The 20,303-nt window shown below is 46.8% G+C and overlaps 1 protein-coding gene across 6 annotated transcripts in view; it reads left to right on the top strand.

Moving 5' to 3' along the window:
• SMARCA4 (SWI/SNF related, matrix associated, actin dependent regulator of chromatin, subfamily a, member 4) overlaps nucleotides 1–20,303 on the top strand; it is a 93,929-nt gene that overhangs the window by 2,438 nt on the left and 71,188 nt on the right. For all 6 annotated transcript variants that reach the window (XM_041762097.1, XM_041762098.1, XM_041762099.1 and 3 more), the window contains exons 2-4: nucleotides 16,770–17,019; nucleotides 18,873–19,005; nucleotides 19,865–20,269. In XM_041762097.1, coding sequence (XP_041618031.1) covers nucleotides 16,798–17,019; nucleotides 18,873–19,005; nucleotides 19,865–20,269 — 760 coding nt within the window. In that variant the 5' untranslated portion in view covers nucleotides 16,770–16,797. The remainder of the gene's footprint in view (nucleotides 1–16,769; nucleotides 17,020–18,872; nucleotides 19,006–19,864; nucleotides 20,270–20,303) is intronic.

The following is a 20,303-nucleotide window of genomic DNA, read 5'->3' on the forward strand; positions in this document are numbered from 1 at the left end:
GGCCTTGCCACTTTTCTTCTTGGTGCCTTAGAGAAATGGAGGTGACAGTTCCTGGCATTTAGTGAATCCTCAGATGTGTCAGCTAGTTTTGGCCTCAGTCATTAAGGCTGCTATGGCACAGAGGGACCCATTCATATTGACCATAGACAGAACACAACATGAATGGTACCCCCCAGAGTTGTGCAAGAAATGGCCCAACCTTACATTCCCTCATTCGGACAAGTGGGTATTGAGAGCCTACCATGAGCCAGGCTCTGACAGGGCCTGAGAATTCAGTCAGAAACAGGCAGACAAGGGCCCTATTCTCATTTAATCATATCCATCTCCTTAGTTGCAAAGGGGGGCACTAATAGTACCCTGCAAGGATTATTGCAGGTCTAAACAACAATGACATCTGTAAAGTGCGTAGGACAGCACCTGGCACACAGTGCGGAACAGTTGGTATCTGGTATCATTTATTAGGATTCCTACAACATCCTGGCAGGTTAAGATACAGAATATATCTTTGTCTTGCTGTAATAGTTCTGTATGTTTTCAAAGTGGTAGCAAAGGAATCAACTCTTCTATTTTGTTTTTTGTAACTTAAAAATTGTAAGCTTGCAATTTCACCATAATGCACTGGAAAGAAGGAAGTGTGTGTGGTGGTATGTATGGGTTTTGGAAAACATCAAATGTTTGTTTCTCATCTCGCATATTTCCTAATAACTTGTAACATTGATTGGAACAGAGAATTTTTAAAAAAATTACTCATCTAGGTGGCTCAGTCAGTTAAGTGTCTGGCTCTTGGTTTCAGGTCAGGTTATGATCTCAGGGTTGTGAGATCGAGCATGGGGCTCTGTGTTCATCAGGGAGTCTGCCTGAGATTTTTTTTCCTCTCTCCACCCCCAAAACAATTAAAATCTTTAAAAATAAATACTTAAAAAATTAAAAGGATGTGCAAAAGCTACTATAAAAGGGAAGTAACTGCTACTGGATTATTGGGGGGGAAATGTCTGAGGGGGGACAGTTCAGAATCGAGTCTGAAGCTAAATGCAGCTGCCATTGCTATCAGCCTTATGGAGATCATCCCTAAGAAGTGTAAGGTTCATTAATATGACTGGAGTTTTTGGTTAACTACATGCTGATGACACTGATTTTTCAGGACATGGATTTGATGGGCATGAGAAATTTGGCCTCAAATCATCTATAGTAAAGGAAAGGGCCTTGAGGGTATTGCCAGATGTAGCTGGGTTTGCTGGGCAGTTGGATTTCATAGGGCAGAGAGAATGGAAGGGATGCATCCATTTCCCTCTCAATTCCCTTAGAGAAGGGGTTTTCTTTAGAAAACGGAGAACTGGGATCCCTGGGTGGCGCAGCGGTTTGGCGCCTGCCTTTGGCCCAGGGCGCGATCCTGGAGACCCGGGATCGAATCCCACATCGGGCTCCCGGTGCATGGAGCCTGCTTCTCCCTCCGCCTGTGTCTCTGCCTCTCTCTCTCTCTCTCTCTCTCTGTGACTATCATAAAAAAAAAAAAAAAAGAAAACGGAGAACTGTTAGCAGGGCATAAACCAGCCCAGGCCTCTTCAAAGCCTTTGCGACTAAACTTATCTCCAGCACGCTTCCCTTTGGGACTGTTTCTTTGTTATAGAGGGGGCATGTCTTCATTTTTGCATGTGGGTACTTGTTACTGCGAACAGTCTGGATTTTGCTCAATGTGAAGTTCACCAGCCCTGTGTGAGATAAAAGGAGGATGGACCCTGTATTTAGCGGCAGTGAGCTTTAAAATAGCTCCTTGGGATGGTTTAGGTTCTCTTTTCACAAGTAAGTCGTGCCCCACTGGCTCAGGAAGCAGGTGGCTGCATGGCAGTTGCTGTCTCACCTGTTACAGAGGGAAAGGGGTTTGATGTGTGCCACCCTGTCTTGGACCATAAGTCCCAGTACAGTGGAACAATGGATGATTGCGCTGTCTTAATGGTGACACTGAAGCACAGGGGTCCACTTGTCGTGCCCTGGGAGCTGCATCAGGCCCTGACGACTGCCATTTGTGTCTTGATCACAGCCTGGTCTGCTGTTCTGAACACCCATGTCTGCCTCTTGGGAACACACCCTGGATACCCCTGCCTGTCAGAGTGCTTCCCTTTGCCTGCACTTTGCACCCTTTCAGGCTGGCCTCTGCCTTTTGATCCTCAGCCTAAATAGTTACTCAGGCCTTGGAGTCAGACAGACTTGAGGCAGGATTCCCTGTGTGATGTTGGACCATTGACTTAACCTCTCTCTGCAGAAAACCCCTTGTTCCTCCCATAGTCTCCCCAGTTCGCACCTCCAGTTGCCAGTACTGAACCAAGGGATGCAAGTTGGAGCTAAAATCCAGCCTGGCTGGGTTTTGCCAAACCTGGCTCCAGGGCTGGTCAGCCCTAAGGAAGGGACACCTTTTATTTATTTTTATTTTTATTTTTTAAAAGATTTTATATATTTATTTATTAGACAGAGAGAGAGAGAGAGAGAGAGAGAGAGAGAGAGGGGCAGGCGCAGAGAAACAAGCAGAGGGAGAAGCAGGCTTCATGCAGGGAGCCTGATGTGGGACTCCGTCCCGGGTCTCCAGGTTCGCACCCTGGCCTGAAGGCGGCATTAAACCACTGAGCCACCCGGGCTGCCCAGGGACACCTTTTATATTTCAAACATTTTTTGCTCGCCGAGGCCCTGTTGGTTACCTTGGTCATCATTGACTCCTTTCATTCTTGTTCGTTTGATTTTTTTTTTTTTTGTTTTTTTTTGAGAGAGATGTATAAGATAGCGACGCATATAGTGAGAGCGAGCATAAGCAGGGGCGAGAGGGAGAAGCAGGCTCCCTGCCAACCAGGGAGCTGATTTGAGGCTACAACCCAGGACCCCGGGATCACGACCTGAGCCAAAGGCAGACGCTAAACCGACCAAGCTACCCAGGCATCCCTACTCCTTTCATTCTTTTAACCTTAACATCTATTCATCAGTGTGTCCAGAGGAATCTTCTAAAACCATCATCAGACCATGTCACCACCCTGCCCAGAACATTCCAGCGGTTTCCCCTTGTACCTAGAGTAGACTCCTACCTCCTCACAGCTGCCCTCAAGGCCTGTGATCTGCCCTCTCCACCCATCCCTGACTTCATCTGCTGCCACATCCCCCTCTCCTGCTCTGATCCAGCACAGTCCCATCTCAGGGCCTTTGTTCTTGCTCTTGCTGGTCCCTCTGTCTATCAGTAGCCACTGATTCCATTCCACTTTAGGTCTCTGCTTAGATGTCCCCTTCCTGAGACCATTCCTGGCCACTATGACTGAAAGAGTGATTCTTGTCAGCCTGATTGTTAACCCTGCTTATTTGTTCATAATACAAGTTCATAGCAAACCCCCTCACCCCAATGTAATCATGTCATGTTTACTTTGTGCTTGCCTCTGTCACTCAGTTGTCAGTTGCACCAGGCAGGGCTTGGTTGGCCCCTGGATGCCCAATACCTGGTACTCTGCTCAGCAGAGTTGGCTCTCAGTCAGTATTTGAGGTGTCTGGGAGGGACTGACACAAGTGAAACTGTATAGATGCCATGCCTCCCTGGCCATTCTTGCATTTTGTGCACTCCTATTGTGGGGGACTTCTCTCCCACCCTCTCCACAGCTTATGTGTTCTCAGTGTAGAACGTGCAGCAGGTACCTCAACAGACCCAGCAGTAGTAGACCATGACATCCATGTGGGGGTTGACCAGACTTAAAAAGAAAAAAAAGAAGGGCAGCCTGGGTGGCTCAGCAGTTTAGCGCCGGGTTCAGCCCAGGGCCTGATCCTGGAGACCCAGGATCAAGTCCTGCATCGGGCTCTCTGCATGGAGCCTGCTTCTCTCTCTGCCTGCATCTGTGCCCCTCTCTCTCTGTGTCTCTCATGAATAAATAAATAAAATCTTTAAAAAAAGAAGAAAAGGGATCCCTGGGTGGCGCAGCGGTTCGGCGCATGCCTTTGGCCCAGGGCGCGATCCTGGAGACCCGGGATCGAATCCCACATCGGGCTCCCGGTGCATGGAGCCTGCTTCTCCCTCTGCCTGTGTCTCTGCCTCTCTCTCTCTCTCTCTGTGTGACTATCATAAATAAATAATAAAAAATTAAAAAAAAATAAAATAAAAAAAGAAGAAAAGAAGAGAGTCTATGTTTCATGGGGAGCATGGTCAGGACAGATTTGTAAAGCTGGTTGGATTTACTTGATGTGTGTTTGCTGGGTCATGTTGTGACTCCAGGTCATGGTCGAAAGACTTTGGAAAACGCCCATCTAGTGGCTGGATAGGGAAGTGTTTGTATTCTCTCGCTGGAGACTCTGCCTCTCTCCCTGCTGGGTGAACTCCCCAGGGAGACAGAACCGGCTTAGTTGTCATATGTTTGCATTTTCCCCATCAGTGTTTTTCACGTGAATGAAAACTTTTTTAAAAGGCAGGAGGTGTGGATTCCAGTGAATAAATTGATACACAATTCCCAGTGCTAGAAATGATACAGTAGACCCCCTTATCAGTGGAGGACACAGAACCCCAGTGGATGCCTGAAACCATGGATAGTACTGAACCCTATCTGTACTGTTTTTCCTATACATACATGCTTATGGTAAAATTTAATTTATAAATGCACAGAAGAAATTAACAGTATGAACATTAATGTGAGGAAACTTCATTTAATAGAATCAGGAGGACAGAAGGAGGAGCACTCAAATCCCACTGCTTGTCATCAGTTGCAGACCCAATAGAAAAAGACCTGTCTTTCAAGTCACCTTGCAGGTCATAGTACTTTACTATTCCAGCTGAGGAGGAAAGGCTTTTCTTCTGCCCCAGCAACAGCCCAGCCAATGAAACACTACTGCACTTAAAACTCCCTATTTACTCCGGTGGGCTGCTTTTTTTTTGTTTTTAATATTTTATTTATTTACTCATAAGAGACAGAAAGAGGGCCAGAGACATAGGCAGAGGGAGAAGCCAGCTCCCCATAGGGAGCCGGATATGGGACTCGATCCCAGGGCCTCGGGATCAGACCTGAGCTAAAGGCAGTCGCTCAACCAGTGAGCCACCTAGGTGCCCCAGTGGACTTCTTGTTCATAACAGCCCTTCTGACTTCCCCCTTTCCTTCCAGAAAAGAGCATTCTTTGTTCTCCAGACTTGGCTGTGGTTTTGCCATAGCTTATTTGTCCTGGATTGTAGTTCTCTGCTCCTCCTGAATGAACACATTTTTGTAGGTAAATTAACCGACAGTTTTATTTTTCAGGTTAACAACAACTTATAATAAAATGGAACACTTATGACAATATAATGTATTAATGTGGCGAATGTGCTCTTTGTCTCTGAGAACACCTTATTGTACTATACTCGCCCTGCTTATGATGATATGAGATGATAAAATGCCAGTGTGATGAAATTAAGTGAGTGACATACGCGTTGTGACGTAGTGTTAAGCTACTGTTGGTTTTCTGGCGAAACGCAGTGGGAGGATTATCTGCTTGCGGACCAGGGCTGACTGGGTAACTGAAACTGGAAAGCGAAACCTGCATTGGGGGGGGTGGGGGGGTGGACTACTGTACTTGGTGACAGAGGACTTCGCATGTCTACATTTTAGGTAGAGCCCATAAGACACTATAATTATCATGACGGGTTTTCGTTTGTTTGTTTGTTTGGTTCTGAAGTGTATTCCTTTTTAAAGTAGGACAAGGTTTTGCTACTTAATTATATCTGCAAGGAAAATGCTCAGCAGCCAGCATGCAACAGCTAGTGTTGGGGAAGCACTCAGGAATAAGCTATTTCCGTATGTTACCTAAGACAACAGATGCCTCATCCTGTACACTCTTCAGGTTCACAGACCATGTGCCTCTCACCATCAGGTCAGGTGTGGACAGTTTTCCTAGTACAGTGTTGGGGAGAAACCTTGTTTTGTAGTTTTATATTAAAAAAAAATTTTTTTTTAAAGATTTTATTTATTAGAGGCGGCGGGGGAGAGGCAGAGGGATAGGGAGAAGCAGACTCCCTGCTAAGCAGGGAGCTGGACACCGGGCTCCATCCCAGTTCCCTGGGATCATGATTGGAGCCAAAGACAGACAGACACCTAACCAACTGAGCCACCTGGGCACCCCTTGTTTTGTAGTTTTTTTTTTTTTTTTTTTTTAAGATTTTATTTATTTATTCAAGAGAGACCGAGAGAGGCAGAGAAACAGGCAGAGGGAGAGGCTCTCTCTCCCCACAGGGAGCCTGACGCAGGATTCCATCCTAGGACCCTGGGATCACGACCTCAGCCAAAGGCAGATGCTCAACCACTGACCCACCCAGGTGTCCCTTGTTTTGTAGTTTTTGTTTTTGTTTTTGTTTTGTAGTTTTAATGTGACAAATAAGACTGCTTTTGCTGAAGACATCATGCCCAGCCTCCATGATCAGCCTAAGTACCCTGCCATGGCTGGGCCATGGTGTGTCTGCCAATGAAAATACATAGGGGAACAAAGTTCTCCATGCCCAAAAAGCATGGGGCCAAATTTAAGTATAATGCTGGTTTTCAGGCAAGATAGGGAAAAAACAAATGCAATCATAATCTCAGCAAGCAGATTTTAGAGGGTCCCAATTTAGTGTTAGCAGTCTGTCCTGCTTCGGTGGCTGACTACCGCCATTCTTTTTATTTTCACTTTATTTTATTTTTTCTTTGTTTTTTCGATTTTAGTTCCACTATAGTTAACATGTAGTGTTATATTGGTTTTAGGTGTTCAATATGGGGATTTAACAGTTCTATCCATTATCTCAGTGCTCATTGTGGTAAGTGGGGAGTCTTTAATCACCATCACCTATTCCACCCATCCTTCACCTCCCTCCCCTCTGGTAACCACCAGTTCTCTAAAGTTAATGAGTCTGTTTTTTGGTTGTCCCCCTTTTTTTCTTTGTTCATTTGTCTTGTTTCTTAAATTCCACATGTGAGTGCGATCAGATGGTATTTGTCTTTCTCTGACTTATTTCATTTAGCATCATATTCTAGATCCATCCATCTTGTGACTACTGTTCTTTTTTGTAAGAGAAAAGCAAAGGGTGGTGTGAAGGAAGAAACTAGATGTACTTCTTAAGCAGTCTGGTTCCGCATTTGAATGTCGATAGATGTTTCTATTTTAAATGATAATTTTGATGAAGTTGAAAGTAGACAGAAAATAATGCAATTCTCAAATTCTTTCATCTTTTTTTTTATTTCCACAAAGGTACTTCCCAGACATCTTTTCTGGGTTTTTATTTCTAAGGTATTTTTCTGATCTAGTCTGGTTTGTTTGTTTTTAAACTATGATTACAAAAGTAATAGGTTATTGTAAAAAAATAAACACACGAAAAACACCAGAGATCTGTGATGTGGAAAGTGTCAGTTCCCCATCATTTACCTCCTGACAGCTGCTGGCCACTGCCAACCAGGGTTTGGCAAGTTTTCTTTGGGCTGGCTTCTGTGTTCAGCTGAACCTGCATAATGTCTTATTCTTAGCAAAGTGGGGTTTGGGCCAACCACACCTTACACTGATGCCTCTTTCTTTCCTCTGTTTCATCTTGGATCTTCTTCCACATTCATGTGCATGAAGCTCCCTCATTTTTAAATAATGTTCTGCTTCTGGGACATAGATTGTGTGAGGGTTTTGACTGCTTGGCAATTGGGATGCTTCTCAGAGAAATCAAGGTGATGTGGCCATGTTACCTCAAGACCCATTGGCCCTGGGGACCAGTTTTCCTCTTGCAACTTGCTGGATGTCTTAGCTTTCAGGTTTTTGGTTCTTGACCCAAAGCAGTTTTACTTCCCATCACATTCCTTTGGGCTGCCTACCTGGATTCCCAGGCTCCATTCCCTCCTTTAGAGCCCCCCAAACACACGCGATCCATGGGCCACATATTCCTTGATTAGGCTTCCAGATATATGTGTAGGGTTTTCATTGTTTTGTCCCTCTGTCCCCTTGTCCTTACTTTTCTCATCTGCTTAGGTGTGGCTGTTTGGTTTAAGATGGATTTCAGTTTTGTGCTTAATTATCTTCTTTTTCCCAGCCCAGACACCAAGTGACTTGTCACAGAAGGACTTGTAGGAGTCCAGTCTGAACAATGAAAGCCCCCTGAAACTCCCAAGACCATGGGATGACCTTGGGGGCCCAAGGAATTTGCTGAAAATTTCAAATCCTTAGTTTACTAAGTAGGAAAGGTAGAGGTATTTGGTGAGGAGGAAGGAAAGGGGTTGAGGAGAAGGCTGTTCCTTGCTCTCAGATCTCACTTCACTTCTGAAATTTCTGGCCAAGCTTGTCAGGCCCTCCTGAGTAGGCAGCTCGCTAGAGCACAGTAGTGCCAGGTCCCATACCCTCCCCAGTTCTCAGGAGGGGCAGGCCCACCCCTGTCCTTTAAGGACGGTTGATTGGCCAAAAGGAGTTTGAAGCTGGGTGAGAACACCACGTTTGTGGCATTGGGATCTAAGAGGCAGAGGATAATTTGTAGCAGCTCAGATCCTGACCACTGATTGCCAGGGTGGACCTCATCACTTAAGACCGCTGGTGGTGGTGGTGCTGGGGGAATCCCTGGGTGGCTCAGCGATTGGGCACCTGCCTTTGGCCCAGGGCTTAATCCTGGAGTCCTGGGATCAAGTCCTGCATCAGGCTCCCTGCATGGAGCCTGCTTCTTTCTCTGCCTATGTTTCTGCACGCCTCTCTCACACTCTCTCTCTCTCTCTCTCATGAATAAATAAAATCTTAAAAAAAAAAAAAAAAAAACCACTGGCTTTTGTTTGCAGTGGGCCTCTCTGGCCTTCAGGCAACCTGTGTCCCTTTTCCCAGTTCAGCAGAGCTGCCTTGTGCAGCCTTTACTTCCCGAGTTTGTTCCTGAACACTTTGGGACAGGAGCATCTTTTGAGGTTTGTCCTGCCGGGGAGGCTAAGGAAACACATTGTCCAGCCTGGTTACTTACTACATGCCTCAATTTACTCATCTCTTTAAGAGAAGAGGAGGATGGAAGAACTTACTCTGTACTTTGCTTTTGGGTCAGTAGTGACAAGCAGTAAGCACCTTCTCAGTAAACATGGGGGCCCTTGATTTTGCCAGCATGGTGGTATTACTTCCTGCCTGTACATGCCTTGCATGTATTAGCACAGATGATGCTGGCTATGATGCCTGAGGGATTGGTCTCCTCTCAGCCTACAGAGGAGGAAACAGAGGCTGGAGGAGGTGAAGTCACTTATCTAGTATCATACAATTTGCAAGTCTCAGAGTCCCGACTGTACTTCCTTGAGTCGCACTTCACAAGTTGCTTCAGCCTTGTGACTATAGCAGCTTCGCGGAGATGCTGGGTGGCCTGTGAGCCTCAGGGACCCCTCTGTCATAGGGCCCATGAGAGTCCCTCTGGGAGGTGTGGTGGTATGGGCTCAGTAAGTAAATCTCAGTCCTTACCACCAAATGGGCTCACAACCCTAGTCCCCTTCCAGCTGAATCATCTTCCTTGTTACTTGTTTGTGACTGATAATATCCTCAGCAGTAGAAAATCACTAGGAGGCGGCAGCAAGTCAGTCTTTCTGGATTTTATTTTATTTATTTTTTAAAAAAAGATTTTATTTATTCATGAGAAACACACGGAGAGAGGGGCAGAGACACAGGCAGAGCGAGAAGCAGGCTCCATGCAGGGAGCCCGAAGTGGGACTTGATCCCAGGACTCCAGGATCACCCCCTGGGCTGAAAGCAGGTGCTCAACTGCTGAGTCACCCAGGCATCCCCTCTTTCTGGATTTTATTTTATTTATTTTAATTTTTTAATTTTTAAAATTTATTTTATTTTTTATTTATTTTATTTATTTTTCTTTCTGGATTTTATTTTATTTATTTATTTTTTAATTTTTATTTATTTATTATTATAGTCACAGAGAGAGAGAGAGAGAGAGGCAGAGACACAGGCAGAGGGAGAAGCAGGCTCCATGCACTGGGAGCCCGACGTGGGATTCGATCCCGGGTCTCCAAGATCGTGCCCTGGGCCAAAGGCAGGCGCCAAACCTCTGCGCCACCCAGGAATCCCCTTTTCTGGATTTTAAAATATCCCTTTCCTTTCTCTATCTCCACGACCTTGAAATAGTAAAGAAAAACCAAGTTCCTCTGCTCACAGCGCTCTGACACCAAATTGTGGGTTTTCCACACGGAGCAAGTTTCTGCAGATACCAGCTGGGTGTCCTACACTTCAATTCTGACACTAATTACCCAGAGTTAGTGCAGACCCCAGAGGTTAGGGGCTCAGTCCCACAAGACTGTTCCTCACTTCAGATGCCAGTCCCAAGTCATAGGTCCCCAGGTTACCTATACTTCGGTCCAACTTGGTTATAAATGGAATCCCCAGAATCCCCTCCACAGTCTTGATTATTTGATATCACAGCTCAAAACTCGGAGACACGTATGTTTACCGGCGTATTATAAAGGATATTATAAAGAATACAGACGAACAGCCATATGAAGAGAATAATGTAAGGTCTAGAAGGATACTGTGCCCATGGAGTTGGAGAGCACCACCCCCCTAACACATGCATGTGTTCACCAACCCAGAAGCTCTCCTAGCTTCTTAGAGTTTTTATGCATGCTTCATCTTGTAGGCATGATTCATAATTCACTTTTCAATTCCTCTCCCCTCCTTGAAGGATGGGGCTGAAAGTTCCAAACTTCTGATCATAGGTTGGTCTTTCTGGCAACCGGCCCCTAATCCTCAAGCTATCCAGGAGCCCGGCAAGAGTTACTTCATTAGAACAAGACACCCCTACCATTTTAGAAAATCCAGGGGTTTCAGTCAAAAACTAAAGGCAGAGACCAAATATATATTTCTTACTATCTCAGGTAGAAAAAATTTTCTTTTAAAAAATATTTGAGATCAAAAAAAAAAAAAATTGAGAGTGTGCCAGTGCGCACAAGCTGGGGGAGGGGCAGAGAAGGAGAGGCTGACTTCCTTCAGTACAGGGATTCCCAAGGTGGGGCTCTATCCCAGGACCCCAAGATTATGACCTGAGCCAAAGACAAATGCTTAACTGACTGAGCCACCCAGGCACTCTGTTAGACAAAATTTTCTTAAACAGGGCTCCAAAACCATTAACCATGTAAGAACAAATTTGATAAATCAGATGCCATTAAGATAACTTCTCTGCATCACAAGACTATTAACAAGGGCAGCCCGGGTGGCTCAGCGGTTTAGTGCCACCTTCTGCCCAGAGCGTGATCCTGGGGACTCAGGATTGAGAGCCACGTCAGCCTCCTTGCATGGAGCTTTCTTCTCCCTCTGCCTGTATCTCTGCCTCTCTCTGTCTCTCTCATAAATAAATAAATAAAATCTTTTTTAAAAAGTTTTTTAAACAAGACCATTAAGAGAATGCAAAGGCGATCCCCATACTGAGAGAGGAACCACATATCCCCAAGTAAAACACTAGTGAAAACAGAGCTTTTGCACGAGTATCTCAGTGGCCAGTATACAGAAAGGTACTCAACACCATTAGTCACAAGGCACACAAAATGGTAATAAGATATGATTATACACTCATTAGAATGGTTACAAATTAGGCTGTGACAGCACCAAGTGTCAGTGTCGGTGTAGAGGAACTAGAATGCTCTTCTTTCTGCTGCGGAGATGACAATTATGTGGGATTGTAGTCCTAATTTGGAAAGCTTGCAATATTTACCAAAGCTAAATTTATGCCTTCCTATGACTAATGGTTCCACTTCGGGATACCCAAGGAAAATAGATGCCTCCGTCCACAAGTGATGTTAATGGCAGCTTCATTTGTGCTAGTCAAAACCTGGTAGCAGAGCGTGCGAATAGGAACACAGACCCATGAGGAGGAGTGAATGCCCACCTTCCCGCTAATGTGGATGCCCCCATGGAGGAGCAAGAGGATACTATTGTATGTTTCTTTTTTTTCTCAGATGCAGTTCAGTAACAAGTGAAACCAAAGATTGATAGAGTCAAAGCAGTGTTTCCCCCCCAGGAGGCTAGCCTCAGGGGAAGGGCCAGGGGTGCCCTGCAGGAATGTTCATCCAGCTGTACCCCTAAAGTCAGGGCACTTTAGGTATGCCCAAGCTCAATACAAGTAGATAAAATGCTCCCTCTTCGGTACCACACTGAGGACCAGAGCGCTGCTTCCATTTCCATTTTCTTGCCCACCCCTTGTACTGCTGCACATCTGGCAACCTGTGTCTGTCTTTGTGCACGTACCAGCATCCTGACTGAGCACCTCAGTGTGTGGCAGAGCCCAGCCTCTGTGCTGCTCAGAATGGTTTTGCCTCATGCCTATACTTTTTGGGTCCCTTTTACTGTCCATACATGTATCTGAGCTTTCAATCCAGAAATGAGTTTGCTTCCCATGGCTCCATGCTCTTGCCTGCTTCATCATAGCCTGACACTTGAGAGGTGACAGCTTCCAAAGCACCTGCCATTTTTAAAACCCTTTTTTGGGGGCACATGGATGGCTCAGTTGGTTAAGCGTCTGCCTTCAGCTCAGGTCATGAACTCAGGGTCCTGGGATGGGACCCTGCATTGGGCTCCCTGCTCAGCACGGAGTCTGCTTCTCCCTCTCCCTCTGCACCTTCCCCTGCTTGTGCTCTCTCTCGGTCTCTCTTAGTTAATAAGTTAGATCTTTTAAAAAATAAGAATAAAAAAAAAAAATAAAAACCTCTGGCAAAACTCTGCTTCCCAAAGGTAGATGTTGCCATATTTTGGCACAAAAGGTTTTTTTTATTCTATTAATTAACATATAGTATATCAGTAGTTTTAACGTAGTGGTCAGTGATTCATCAGTCTTCTGTAACACCCAGCACTCATTACATCATGTGCTCTCCACCCACTTACTCCATCCCCCCTCCCCTCCCCTCCAGCAACCCTGTTTGTTTCCTGTGATTAAGAATCTCTTATGGTTTGTCTCCCTCTCTGATTTCATCCAAAATGTTTTATTTTTCCCTCTCTTCCCCTATGTTCCTCTGTTTTGTTTCTTTAATTCCACGTATAAGTAAAATCATGTAATTGTCTTTCTCTGATTGACTTATTTCACTTGGCATAATACCCTCTAGTTCTATCCACATCATTACAAATGGCAAGATTTCTTTTCTTTTTTTTTTTTTTTGCTGGCTGAGTAATATTCCAGTGTGTGTGTGTGTGTGTGTGTGTGTGTGTATACACATACATACATACCATATCTTCATCCATTCATCTCTTGATGGACATCTGGGCTCTTGCCATAGTTTGGCTATTATGGACTTTGCTGCTGTGAACATTGGGGTGTAGGTGCCTTTTCGGATCACTACATTTATATCTTTGGGATAAATCCCTAGTAGTGCAATTGCTGGGTCGTAGGATAGCTCTATTTGGCGCAGAAGGATTTTTTGATGCCCTCTGGCATCTTTGGCAAGCTCCTTGTGTGTGTTGTTGGTGAAGTACATGCTGCTGTGGGTGGACGTAATGAATTTCCAGAGGTACAATGGATTTTGATAGGAAGAAGGTCTGACATTAAGTACAAACTACCTTTATAAGAGCCATCATTCCAAAGACACTTCCCAGTGCTTGCTCTTTGGCATGTCTGCCTTTAGATAAGGAGATGATGTTCCCTAGATGGTGTAGATTTTATTTGCTGTCAATTTCAGTTGGCGTGACTTAGAATAGAGGCCTTCGGGTGAGGAGGCATCCATGAGCTCCCGGATGCCACAAGATTCCTTGAGTATTTTCAGGGCCGTTGTCCCTCTTGCCACCTCACTGCAGTCTCTGTGGGCCTCTCTCAGGGGGCCCAGGGACACGAAGCCAGAGGGGCACCCTGAGGGGCCATTTTCCTTGACCAAGCTGTGGCTATCTTCATGTCACTCAGCTCCACCTGTGAAGTATGACTACAGGTGTGTCATGTCCTAGACAAACCCTAGGCCAGAGGTTCAGCCAGAGGTTCAGACTTCAGAATCAGCATTTTTGAAAAGGAGATTGGGACACAGATCACTCTCACATGGCAGAGACCAGAGTGGCATTTGGAAGTAACGAGGGATTCTTTTCTGTAGCAGAAGGTGTGACTGTGCACATGCATTGGAATCAGGTCGTTTTGCCTCTAAATGAATTTTTAAAAAAGATTTTATTTATTTATTCATGAGAGACGCAGAAAGAGAGAGAGAGGCAGAGATACAGGCAGAAGGAGAAGCAGGATCCATGCAGGAAGCCTGACTGATGTGGGACTCAATCCCGGGACTCCAGGTTCACACCCTGGGCCGAAGGGAGGCGCTCAACTGCTGAGCATCCCTATTTGTCTCCAAGTTATTTTTTAAAAGTTCGATTCTACCCCTGACCCCTGCCCCAGGCTTACTGGGTTTTGGATTTGTGGGGAAGAGATTGTGAGCAGATACCAATCCCGTAGCACTCTTGTGAGGATTTATTTAAGGTACAACATTGAGGCTCCTTGGACTGTGGAGGGAATCCAGGAAGCCCAGAGCACACGGAGCACTCCCTTGCCTGGTTGGGTCTGTTCCTAGTCAGGCTGATTAGTCACTGGTCCATGCCCTGCCAAGGTTTCTGGTCCTCTCTTCTCTGATTATTTAGCCACGAAACTGGAACAAAGAAGTTTGGACTTTCCGATCTGTTATCAAGGAAAATTTGCCTACCTTTCAAATTAAAACCTTTGGTTTAATTACGAGGATTAAAAATGTTCTTACTCTTCTTCTTCTTCTTTTTTTTTTTTTTTTTTGAAGATTTTATTTAGGGGCAGCCCGGGTGGCTCAGCGGTTTAGCGCCACCTTCAGCCCAAGGTGTGCTGCTGGAGACCCAGGATCAAGTCCCACATTGGGCTCCCTGCATGGAGCCTGCTTCTCCCTCTGCCTATGTCTCTGCCTCTCTCCTTCTCTGTCTCTCATGAATGAATAAATAAAATCTTAAATAAAAAAAGATTTTTATTTATTTATTTGAGAGGGAGCACAAGCTGAGAGGAGATGCCGAGGCAGAGTCCCCACTGAGCCAGGGGCTCAATCCCATGACCCTGAGATAATGACCTACCCGAAGGCAGATGCCCAACCAACTGAGCCACCCAGGCGCCCCAAAAATGTTCTTACACTTCTTAACAAAATTTATCCTTAGAACCAGAAGTGCCCAATAAAGTTTAGGGACACAGAGAGTCACTCCAAAAACCAAAAAAGTCCACAGAAACAAAAACCGCAGTTGTAACATGACAATAAGGGAGAAGCTTTTAAATAAATTGGTATGTAGTCGATTGAGGGAACACAGTGGAGCCACTAGAATTCACCTTTTGAAGACAAGTACATGATAAAAATGGTCCTGGGTATAATTCTGTGAAGAAAAAAAGCTTGCCTAGAATGTGCTGAGTAATACTGTTTGAGTGTGTGTGTGTGTGCGCACGCACTCGCGCCTGTGTGTGGAATAGTCTAGAAGGGAGACAGTGAAGTATGGTGGGGTCCCAGCAGCAACAGGAGGGCAGCTCTCCACCCTGAGAGGGCCCACCCTGCACTGCTCAGCTCTATTTTTTTTTTTTTTAAGATTTTATCTATTTGACATAGAAAGTACAAGCAGGAGGAGCAGCAAAGGGAGAGGGAGAAGTAGGCTCCCCACTAAGCAGGGATCCCAGCACTCTGGGATCGTGACCTGAGCTGAAGGCAGATACTTAACCCACTGAGGCAACCCCCAACCCTTTCTTCCTACTCTCCACCTTTCCCTGCCCTGCTAGCTGAGGTTAGGAGAGCAGGATTGCTTATTGCTCTCTGCAGGGCAGCAAGCACTTCACCTCTGTGTCTCATGGGATGCTGGGTGATTTTAAGTTTCTGTGTTCTTTTTGCATTTTCTGCATTTCAGCCCTGCAAATGTATTTATTATGCCACCATCATGAAAGAAGTTATTAGATTGAAGAGAATTTATTTCAGGCTATATATAACTACACAGTAGGTTGAGAGTTACCTGAACATTGAAGCCTTATTATAGAAAGCATGTATAAAATTTACCAGCTCATGGCCCGGTGGTAGCAAGCAAAATTTACCATCATCATTAGATTTTTTTTTTTTTTTAGCATATTTTTGGATCTTGTAGATGCTCTGGGTATCAATTTTTAGTTTTTGGCAACATTCATTTAACTTTAGACACGTGAATATCGCTGTAGAACTGTTTGAGGTATCAGAATGCCATTGTTTGTATAATACTTTAAATGAATCTATGTTTTAAACTTTCATTTATTTTAAAGGAAACTTGGTCTCACTGCCTTAAGTAAAAAACCAGCATCACTTGCCGTGAATATTTGTTTTTGTTGAATTTACGAAGGCCCACTTGGACACGATTGCCGGCAGAGGCTTTGAGTGTTAGTCTTGCTCTTCCTTGTAAATAGGAAGATGGCAAGTACTAGGCGTGAAGGACGTATCTGTACTACCCTGAGATGTTCATTCTTTTTGTTGTGATCAGAATAATAGCAAGGGAAGTGAGACCCCAAGTGGGGGGGTCTCTTGCCACCTCACTGCAGTCTCTGTGGGCCTCTCTCAGGGGGCCCAGGGACACGAAGCCAGAGTGGGGCAGTGGCCGTGGACTTCCACCTCCTGAGTCCCATCCCTTCCTTGGGGACCTTTGATCTGATTTTGTATGCCTGATGTATTTTCTTCCGTGAGAAGAATGGCGATGGAAGGTCTGGGTGGGGGTGGGGGTGGGGGTTGCACGTCAAAGGTGCCAGCTCTGTCAGATGGGTGCTTCTCACAATACTGTGCGTGTGGTCCTCCCTTGCCACCTCTGGTGCCCTAGTGATGGCTGTGATCCCCAAACTGACCAGGACTTCTTTCTAACAGGAGACCACTGTCTGCAGCTCCTGTGAAGATGTCCACTCCAGACCCACCCCTGGGCGGAACTCCTCGGCCAGGCCCTTCCCCGGGCCCGGGACCCTCCCCTGGAGCCATGTTGGGCCCTAGTCCAGGTCCCTCACCTGGCTCTGCCCACAGCATGATGGGGCCCAGTCCGGGACCTCCCTCAGCAGGACACCCCATCCCGACCCAGGGGCCTGGAGGGTACCCTCAGGACAACATGCACCAGATGCACAAGGTAGGGAGCCTGGGCCCACCGCCCTGATGGTCTGGGTCAACGTGATCAGAGGTGGGAGGGTAAACAGTACATCCTGGCTTCTGCTGTGAGCCAGCAGCCTCCCTACTTTGTGTCTCCCATGCCCTTCATTCCAAATGGGAGATGTGGTAACACTGCTCCAAAGTTGCCTTTTGTTAATAAATAAACATGTCCAAATCCCTAAAAGTTCCTTATGTCACATGGTTTCCTGCATCGGGCTGCTCTGCTCACCCATGTAACTTAAAAAGCAGGCCATGGGTGCTCTATATCCGCACTCAATCCTGCACTTGGGTGCCACTCACTGTTTGAACGACTTCTTGAACTGATCAGGGGTGCTTTTGCCAGTGAGGTGAGAGAAAAACCTCAACACAAATAGTTTTCCTTTCTCACTATGTTCTTATGGTGGTTGGGGAAATCAAAGAAATGTCTTAGGTGTATCAGCATCTAAAGGAAAAGGTAACGTGTTCAAGCCTCAGAGACCACAAGACACCCTTTGTGTGAAAATAGAAAATGCACATTGTGCGGCCCAGAGGTGAGGGGGTCTCTGCTGACCCCTTCAGCCTCCCTTCTGGGGCTGTCCATGTGTTTGTACCCTATTCCACTTAAATCTCCCCCTGTCCATCAGAGGTAGGTGATAAGGAAGTAGGGTCCCTAGGGTCCCGGAGAGATGGTCACTTACCATCTGATGGTCAGTGGTGAGTCATCTCATCCCTCTGGCCCTTTTTGCCCTCTCCATTTCCTGCACATTTCTGTCCACAGTATCTTTCTTGTCACTTCCTTCTTGGGAAGCTGTTGGTGACCTGACCCACCCCACCCCCCCAACCACTGATTTAGTCTGGCTTCTCCAGCACAGCTTCCTTCTCTCTCTGTCCACCTCATTTCTTCCTCTTGGGGTCATTTGCACATACTCCACAGGTCTGCAAGACAGCTGCTATTTGTCCTATATGGTGTTAGGACCCAGGTGGTAGTGGGACACCCCTCGCCTGCAGAGATTGCAGCTTCCTGAGGGCCCCACCCTTTTCCTGCATATGAAGCTGCTCCTGTGGTCGCCACCAAGCACCCTCTCTTCCTCCTCTCTTTCTTCTCTTATGGTACACACTGAGCTGTAGTTGACTTTGCTGGACCACCCATTAGACTTGAGTTCCTGGAGACCAGGATATTTGTGCCAATCAGGGCCTAGCAGAGTGGCCTGGAAGGGTCTTAGAAAATGTCCCCGTAGGAGTGAGCCTTAGGAGGGAAAATAGGTGTCATCATCAATCTACAGAGGTCTGATGTGCCTCTTAGGAGGGACAGAACCACACCACAAACAGCTTTCCTCCCAACTAGTAGGCTGGAGGCCGATCGCAGATCAGTGAGGACACCTAACGTATTGCAATCATACTTCTAGGCAGAAATTTCTGTCTGTCCCTTTGATATATAGTCTCCCAAGGAAGAGGGTTTTTGATCCAAAGATTTGTGGTCACCAGATCTCTTTGTGACGATTAGTGGAGAGCTTGGTGTCCCAACCAAAACAGCTCCTCATACAGGAGCTCACATCTTTTCCTCATGGTATTTTGGACATCTGAAACTGTCTCATGGTTCCCTGATCCATCTCTCCCTTCATTTCCAGGCCACTAGTCCCTAGGTGACATTGCTTCATGCATCTGCTTGAGACCAGCAGGTGTCAGGACCATGGCTTGGACCTAAACTGGTTGGTCACATTGGTGATTCAGTACATACCAGGGCGACCTTGGGCGGACATTTTCAGTGGCAGTGAACTCTTCGGTGGCACTTTGCATGCTGCCTCTTCCTGTTCCCTCTTGTTGATCTTGCCTTGTCATTGACCCCTCTTACAGCCAATGGAGTCCATGCATGAGAAGGGCATGTCGGATGACCCCCGCTACAACCAGATGAAGGGAATGGGGATGCGGTCAGGGGCCCATGCAGGGATGGGGCCCCCGCCAAGCCCCATGGACCAGCACTCCCAAGGTACTGTTTCATTATTCTTCTCTCCTTGTGTTTGTTAAGCTCCTCCCCTCAACCCTGGATGTCCTGACGTCATTTTCCTAATTGGGTCTCCTGGTCTCCCACAGGTGGATTCAGGGTAGACAGGTGGATTCAGGGTAGACCCAGGACAATTTAGCCCTGTGGGAGACTGCCACAGACGGCTGTTGAGCTTGGACTTGGCCAGTGCCTGTTTTGGGCCTACTTGTCTTACAGCAGCCTCAGGATAGGGAACACTGGTGGCATGCATCCATATGCAGCACTGGAGTTTAGACAGGGGCTGAGCTGGGTGGGCTCCTTGGGCCAGCAGCTCCCATGCCACCCAGGAATGTACTAGAAATACAGATTCCCACTTCAGAATACTGAGACAGGATCTGGGCAGAGGGAGCTCAAATTTAACAGGCCTTCCAGGTGGTTTTTCTGAACAGGGCAGTCTGAAAAGTGATGGAGTAGATGACTTCCTGTCATTGGGGTGGGAAACTCAGTGCCTCCAGGGTCTCTGCACTTACTGGAAGTGAGGGGGGTGGTCTATCCAAGCTGAGGGGCAGGAGGGCAGGCCTGAGGGAGGAGTGGATCTGAGTAACAGCTCAGCATTGACCATCAGCAAGCAACTTGCTGAAAGCTGAACCAAACTAAACCAGTTGTGCAGACCACTGGTCAGGCTGCCAGCATGTGTCCTCTCTCTGGGTACTCCTTGTTTGCATCATGAGAATAAAGTCATTTGGCTGCCCCCTGTCTTGGGATAGGAGCTGGTGTAAGCACAGCTGAAAGGTTACTCTCTTTGCCTTAGAAATCATAGGATGTGTGCTGCTGAGTGACCACTTGGATCCACATTGCTTCACAGGTTACCCTTCCCCCCTGGGCGGCTCCGAGCATGCCTCCAGTCCGGTTCCAGCCAGTGGCCCGTCCTCAGGCCCACAGATGTCCTCTGGGCCAGGAGGAGCCCCACTGGATGGTGCCGATCCCCAGGCTTTGGGACAGCAGAACCGGGGCCCGACTCCATTTAACCAGAACCAGCTGCATCAGCTCAGAGCCCAGATCATGGCCTACAAGATGCTGGCCAGGGGGCAGCCCCTCCCCGACCACCTGCAGATGGCAGTGCAGGGAAAGCGGCCGATGCCTGGGATGCAGCAGCAGATGCCAACACTACCTCCACCCTCTGTGTCCGCAACAGGACCTGGCCCTGGCCCCGGCCCCGGCCCTGGCCCGGGTCCAGGACCAGCACCTCCAAATTATAGCAGGCCTCACGGTAAGGCCCGCTGTCCACAGTGCTTGGGGTAGGG

This window comes from Vulpes lagopus, chromosome 7 (assembly GCF_018345385.1).
Source record: "Vulpes lagopus strain Blue_001 chromosome 7, ASM1834538v1, whole genome shotgun sequence".
NCBI lineage: Eukaryota > Metazoa > Chordata > Mammalia > Carnivora > Canidae > Vulpes > Vulpes lagopus.